Source organism: Rhinopithecus bieti, unplaced genomic scaffold (assembly GCF_001698545.2).
Source record: "Rhinopithecus bieti isolate Rb0 unplaced genomic scaffold, ASM169854v2 scaffold_1599, whole genome shotgun sequence".
Classification (NCBI taxonomy): Eukaryota; Metazoa; Chordata; class Mammalia; order Primates; family Cercopithecidae; genus Rhinopithecus; species Rhinopithecus bieti.
In genome coordinates this window covers 5,647,431-5,654,763 of record NW_016804139.1, presented here as the reverse complement: position 1 = coordinate 5,654,763, position 7,333 = coordinate 5,647,431, and the positions used below count along the sequence as shown (strand labels likewise).

Here is a 7,333-nt window from a genome sequence, read left to right as displayed (position 1 = left end):
GAGGGGGCGAGCCAGGGCGCACGGGAACGCGCGCCGCCAGCCGCCGCCTCCGCCCAGCGTTAGCAGCCCTGGCCTCACCTCTCCCCTCTCCCCCGCGAGGTGCAGGCTCCCGGAGCGCAGCCAGGGGGCGGGGCCGGGCCTCGAGGGGCGGGGTCAGGGGCGGGGCTCGGGCGGCTATATAAGGCCAGCGCCGGCTCAACTTCGGACTTCGTGTTATTTATTTGGGAAGCGCCCGGACGGCGGAGCTCCGCGGCGGCGGTGGTGGCTGCCGCAGACTGTGGTTAAAAAAAAGAAGGCGGCGGCGGAGGAGGAGGCGGCGGCGGCGGCGAGGGATGGGAGCGCCGAGGCGCCCAGGCGCAGGCCGTAGCTGCCGCGCTTTCTGGGCACGGCGGGAGTGCTGAGCAGAAAGGGGAGCGCCGCGGCCCGCAGCCGGCTCCGGAGGCGCGGGCCGGGTTTTTGTTTGGCTGCGCTGAGCGCCAGTCAGCCCCAGCGAACAACTCCAGTTACAACAACAACCTACCTTCCTTCCAGACAAGCGAGACTTGGGCTGCTGCGTCCGTCCTATTGTTTAGACACTTGCCAGGGGCTCCGGAGTCGGCAGAGCCACCGAGTCCCCGCTCTGAGTCGTCGCCCTCCCTCTCCCCCACCTCGCTCCCTGGAGCGGGAGGCCAGGAAAGCAGCGGGAGAGGGGAAGGGGCTGGAAGGAGAAGGACTACCCGGGACTGCGGCCGCCGCGTCAGGTGCAGCTCCTGGAGCCGGGCGGCGTCGCGACGCCGGCGGGGGTACTGCCACTGTGGCCTTGGGGGACGGGATTCAAAGCCTGGGAAAAGTTGCACTTCGAGAAGGAAGAACCACTAGTGGGAGACCGCTGTGGGCCGGCTGTGGCTCTGCGCCCTCCAGGACTCGGCTCTTATTTCTTCCACCTTTGCCATCAGGTGTCTGCCGCGGAGCTGCGGTGTATCCGGGAGACAAGCGGGGCTGACGCGCGCACACACGACTGCCATTCAGCTGCCGCCTGGCTGTGCCTGGAGTAGCGGATCCCACCCGCCCACCTGCCACCGAGCCATTCTCCAGTACGCCCCAGCAGGACGCTGACACCTCCAACCTTGGCCTTTGCCTTTCCACTCCTTCCGGTCTGCCTGGCTTTAAGTCCGCCCCCAGTCAGTCCCCACTCAGTCTTCGCAGCAGCTCTCGTCCTCCACTTGGCCTCTTGGAGTTCCTCGCCGGGGTGCTGACTAGTGGATATTTCTGCCCGGCTGCGGCGGCCCGACTGCCCTTTTGTCTTTTCTGTGTGACCTCGGGGCAGGTCCTGGTGCAGAGCGTCGCCAAGGACGCCGAGCGGGAGGCGGGATTGCCCAGACATCCTTCAGCGAAGTGCATGTGTGTTTGTAAACCATCCTTGGCTATCGGGAGACCGCGAGGACCGGTCCAGGCTGCGGCGGAGCCGAGGGCGGGGGAGGGGCCGCGTGAGTGAGCAGAGTCCAGAGCCGTGCGCCCCCAGAACTGCGCGCCCGCCCCGTGCGCCCCCGCGAGCCATGCCCAGTTGCCCCGCGCGTTCTGCTACGGGCCTGCTGGGCTCCCGCGACTTCTAGCTTCGGGAACCCCACTTTAATCGGGGCCATAATACCTATTGAGCTCCCCTCTTCTGCCTCGTACCTTCCCCACTGGCATCGGATTTGCAGAAGCGTGCGTGGGATCAGAGGACCGCCCTCCCCGCCACAACCGGCTCCTGCATCTTCGCGGCCGTTGAAGACCCAGCTCTTTTACCGCCAAGTTCATCCTTGGGAGACAGAAGACGCGTGATCTCCTCTCCGCTGCTCTTGGGGTCTCCTTGCAGCCCTGGCCAGGCTGATTTATCCTCAGGACCTAAAGTTGCCCAGGGAGCTCCTGCTCTGCCAGAGGAGGGTGGAGAGGGAGGTGGGAGGCGTGTGCCTCAGTGGGCTCTACTGTCTTGTTCCATATTATTTTGTGCACATATCCCCTGGCACTCTGGGTTGTTAGCCCCGCCGGACACTGGGCCTCAGACACTGCGCGGTTCCCTCGGAGCATAAAGCTAAAGAAAGCCCCCAGTGACGGCGAGGAAGGAGGTGGCGGGGAAAGATGCGCGGCGTTGGCTGGCAGATGCTGTCCCTGTCGCTGGGGTTAGTGCTGGCGATCCTGAACAAGGTGGCACCACAGGCGTGCCCGGCGCAGTGCTCCTGCTCGGGCAGCACAGTGGACTGTCACGGGCTGGCGCTGCGCAGCGTGCCCAGGAATATCCCCCGCAACACCGAGAGACTGTGAGTATGCGCTCTTAGTCTTTCCCTCTCCCCAAGCGGGCCGTGCACCCCTGCCTCTCCTGGAGGAACCTGGCAGCTCAGGGTCCTGTGCTTGGGGCAGCCCTCGCTAGCTTTCCCACATGCGCATCCTGGGGTTGAGCTCTCCGGGAGGGCACTGGCCAGGGAAGGGCCACTGTCCAAGGAGGGGCGGGTCCCCTGGCAGCTGCGCTAGTTCTCCCTCCCCTGCTCTCGTCCCGCCACTCGCAGCTCCTTGAGGGCTGGTTTTCTGGGGCTGGGGAGCGGGTAGATAGGGGACAAGTTCTGGAGGATGCCCGGGGCGAGTGAGACGCCACTTTGTTCGCCAGACTCCATAAACGGAGTCACCTTGCGATTGCCAGCACTCCAGGTCGGTTTCAGAGCCCAGTCCCCGCTCTTGTCGCAGGCTGGGGCGGAGGGGATAGCAGGGAGACTAAAAAGAGAGAAACTTGCCCTCCCCGATTTTGTGTCACCCTCCTGGGGGCGAAGGGTCATGGAGTGCCTGGGAGTGCTTCTCACAGGTCGCGGGGAGAAGGGTGCCCCAGGACGGCGACAGCTCGCATAGTAGCCGCGCGCAGCCCTCCGCCCCCCACTTCTCCGGGGAGGGGAAGACGGCGTCAGGCCCCAAGGGACTTGTCTCAGCGGGCGACTGCGAGGGAGGACCGTGTCCCATCCGTTAAGCGAAGTTAGTGCTGGTTCTCCAGCGCGAACCAGCCCAACCGGGTCTTACCGCTGCGGCGACCCTGCGGCGCCCGGGTGCCCGCTCCGGCCCTTCCTGCTGAACCCCTGCGTCCCCATCCACCTTTCTGGCAGTTTCTGCGCCCCTTCACGTGGCAGCAGCTCCCCTGCCTTCCCCTCTTCGCGCTCTGTTGCCCGCAGACGTCCCCGCCTCCCTGTCTCTGCGAGTCTCTAATGAAGAAGTAAATGCAGACCCGGTGTTGACGGCCCACGCGCTCCTGGTGGGGCGCTTCCAGAGTTCAGCGAAGTGGAGCATGGAGGCCGTTCTCTTTGTGAACGCCGAGGCCGCCGCCCCGCGCCAGTCCGGCCGCCCTAGGCACGTTCCGCTCTCGCGGTTGCGCGTGTACCAGGAGGAAGCGAAGGGCACGAGGCTAGGCCGGCGGGGGCCAGCGCGTCTGGACTCCTCCCGCGACCTTTTTGCCCCCGGGGTGTTAAGGGTTTCCGGCCTTGGAGAGGAGGCGCTCCGACCCGCACGTCTCCACCCTCGCAGCCCATTGCACTTCAACTCGCCCTTCTTATCCAACCCATTTCTCTCGCCCTCAGTTTTAAGGCCCAAGTTGAGCCCCCTTTTCCTTTGCAAATGGCTGTCTACCCCCAGCCTCACTAGGTTACCCCTACTCCTTCCTCACCTCTCCGAGCTGGCCAAATCGGGACTCTACTAGGGATGCCTTGTCGGGATTCGATCCACATTTGTGTAGGGTTGGGGGTGGGGGTGGAGATTCATGTTATATCGAATAGCCCAACAATTTTAGAAACAACTGCATGGTACTCTGCTTAGCATGGAAAAGTGGGTTGCGTAGAAAGGAAGAGAAGCCACGCAGAATTCTGTTTTAGCATTTGTCATTTCATGCCATTCAGGACAGTTTAAAGTTTAAGCACGAACATGTCTTACTCAACAAAAGGGAATGCACTTGGGTGGGTGGGGTGAAGGGGAGCGTAGCAATTGAGTTTCAGGTCCTTGAAAAAATATACATCCTTATGAGAGATCAACAAAAAGTTTCCAGAAAATAGTTTACTGGGTGCTGACTTGTAAAATTCTATCATGGAAACAGTTTGAATACAGATTTCAAACGTGATGTTGTAGAGTCAAAGGTGATGGAGAGCTTGCTTCTATGAAGAGCATTCAAACCGCAGCAAAGCCTGGTTTTACTTGAAATGATTGGAACCAGGGCAAGTTTAGATCTTGACCTGAAGTGCCAGAAAAGGAGATCGTGACTCCTGAAGGAAAAGTGCTGCAGAAATCTGAACAAAAATGTCAGGGCCTGAATACTATTTCCATTCTTGCCCCTGCTAGTAGTTTTCACTTTACAATCACAGCGGGGTTCCCTGAGCTGCAAATGAAGAGTTAAGTTTTTATACAAACAGACTTGTTGGAAGGTAAATGCCTAGAAATGCAAGTCTTTTAAGTGCAGTTATTTTGATGGCACTAATTTTTTTTCTGTGCCTTGGGAAGTTTCGCCACCATGCTACCTAAGGATAGTGTTCTGAATTTTTATACAATTTCTTCCTAAATAGCATGAGAAAATTGAATATTTAACCTCCCGAAGGGAACTTTTTTTGGGGGGGATGCCTAACAATTATAGTAAAATAGTAGAATACCTGTGAAATTAATATACAATCCTTATAGAAACAAAAATGGAAAGCACTCTCCCATACACAAAACACAACAATCACACACAACAAACTTTTTTGTGATAATGTAACCACTTCATTTTCTTGTCATATGCCAGCAAGAATGAACTTTGCAAATGTGTTGAGTCATTTTAAAAAATCCTTTTAAAGGTTATCCTCTTCTCCTTCCTACATACTTTGTACACTACTTTAGTAATTGAATTAACTTTTAGTTCTGATTTACTCTAAACTTTACTTGAAGCAGGTTCACATAGAAATAAAATGGAACTTTCACTTTCTGGTTTTTCTCTTAGGGATTTAAATGGAAATAACATCACAAGAATTACGAAGACAGATTTTGCTGGTCTTAGACACCTAAGAGTTCTGTAAGTGCATCCTCTGTATTTTTTAATAATTTTTTTAAGGTTGCATATTTTGAGTCATTGCTGGTCTCAGTTTTTATAACTATTCTGATGACAGTAACATAAAAAATTTAAAAGTTCATGGTTTCCTTTTTTGTGTGTTTATCATTGTACTATAACCTTTAATAAAAGTTGGGGCTTTTTTTTAAGGTTGGAAGCATGCCACAGAACTAATAATCCAGAAATGACCTCAGATCTTTGTTATACCATACCCTAAGCGCTTTATGCATATAAAAATGTTGAATAATTGTTTTCACAAAATGAATAAGTAAAAGAAACATTTGATACTTTTAGGATTTGAAATTAACTAAAATATTTAAGTGGATCTGTATTTTATTATTAATAACAAAAGGATTCCTCTTTTTTTTGCAAAAATCTAATTTCAAGCATTAAAATCAACCATTCAAACGTTTCAGCAGAGTTTATAATGATCCATTGGTCATATTTTGAGTTTTTTATATTTTGTGTTTCTGTAGCTTCTATAAAATTGTTGCAATATGATTACTTCTTTAATTAGTGGGTTAAATTAGCTGTGAGTAAACCACCACTTGAGAGTCAATGTAATGTTAAATTGTTCTCACCCACAGGATTGTAAATATTGACATCCCAGTAGCCATACAGTTTTGACCATTGTGCATTCAGTGTTCTAAGTTTTAAGAGACACATTTTGGTCATTACAAATTATTCCAGTTGCTGATGTGTATCCATGTCAGAATTGAAGTATGTGTATGATGAATTACTGTATTTTGATTCTTTGGTTAAGTTGAAAAACAGTGTACCAAAAAAAGCTATCAAAGCTTCAGTGTGAAGGATTGCTCTTCAGATACACTATTAGTTTAAGGGTCAGAGTTTTGACCAGTAAATCTCATGAGAAACTGCATTGGTATTAAGTTTTGTGGTGCGGACCCTGCTATTTCCCTTCCATGAGTACACTCAGATATATTATTATTAAATTTGATATTGGATCTCAACTCAGAGCAAAATTTAACTTTATAAAGGGAAAGAGTTTACAAGTCTTCAGTTGCTGAATTGAAATTTATTCAGATGGTGAGTGGTAACATTAAGAAGCATGTTATATTTTGCATTTCAGTCAGCTTATGGAGAATAAGATTAGCACCATTGAAAGAGGAGCATTCCAGGATCTTAAAGAACTAGAGAGACTGTAAGTATTTTAATTCCAAAGTTATGACAACATAACTGTGTTTTAAAAAACACTTAAATTTCAAGCATCATGTCTTCAATTTCGTGTCTTAGGTTTTGAAAATTTGCAGAAAAGGAGGGTGAATCAGTGGTTTTCAGACTAACTTATGACAAATACAGTTCCTGAATAAATAGTTCTAACTTGTAATTAAGCTCAAAAACACAGTTACTTTTCTGAGACATGTATTTCCTTGATAATCATTGCTTTGGTACTTCAAGATGTACAAGCATTTCTCATTCTTCATTTGATTTGTTTTATTTGCTCATGTAGGAAGAAAGGTGGTACTTTTATTTGCATTAATGGTGCATTAGGGAAGAGAGAAGTTTTGCTAATCGTTATTTTCATTTTCATGGTGGTGCTTTGTGTGTCATCAGTGACATTTGATGAAATATTTTATGTTTTACTGATAAAGATTTGCTTTTTGATATTTAGCATGGTGAACATTGTTATTGTTAATACTTTCCACAGTTGTATTTTATTCTATACTAGCTTCAAAATATTTATTCTGGAAAATAATCTAAAGATTATGAAAGTAAGAACTGTGTTGTCCTATTGTGGTCATTCAAAGTTGGTTTCCTTCCCAAGAAGATTAAATGTAGACTTCAGATTTTAAGATACTTTTTTTACATACTACTTGAGGACTTTAAAAATGTTTGCAGTATATATCTGCAAAAGACAAAACCTCTGTCTGAAATAATTAAGATAAATTACAGACTTTTTAATTCCAAGTATGAATTGCATGTCTTACACGTCTTGATTATTCAGGTTTGATACGTTTGCATTTTGAAGGCAAAAGCTCTAGTAAAGGCAGCAACAATTATTTTAATAAGTTTTCATGCCTGCCTTAATAATCACTTTAAGTAAAAATATTTTTTTCAAGAAATAATAAAATCTAATGTTCATTTTAGGCTTAATACATATTCAGGTTCACTGGGCAAAAGGGCAGAAGTTAATTCCCTGTAATTATCCATAAGAAGAAAAATGGTTTGTCCCCTTCCAAGATATTTATAAAATTAAGACTATTTTTATCACCTCAAGTAAAACACAGAAATGTCTACTTTATTTTA

General features: G+C 49.2%; 1 protein-coding gene across 2 annotated transcripts in view; it reads left to right on the top strand.

Annotated features, from left to right (window-relative positions):
• The first annotated feature begins 205 nt into the window (after positions 1-205).
• The window catches only part of SLIT2 (slit guidance ligand 2), a 388,117-nt gene continuing 380,989 nt past the window's right edge, over positions 206-7,333 (top strand). For both annotated transcript variants that reach the window (XM_017866816.1, XM_017866814.1), the window contains exons 1-3: positions 206-2,279; positions 4,958-5,029; positions 6,156-6,227. In XM_017866816.1, coding sequence (XP_017722305.1) covers positions 2,101-2,279; positions 4,958-5,029; positions 6,156-6,227 — 323 coding nt within the window. In that variant the 5' untranslated portion in view covers positions 206-2,100. The remainder of the gene's footprint in view (positions 2,280-4,957; positions 5,030-6,155; positions 6,228-7,333) is intronic.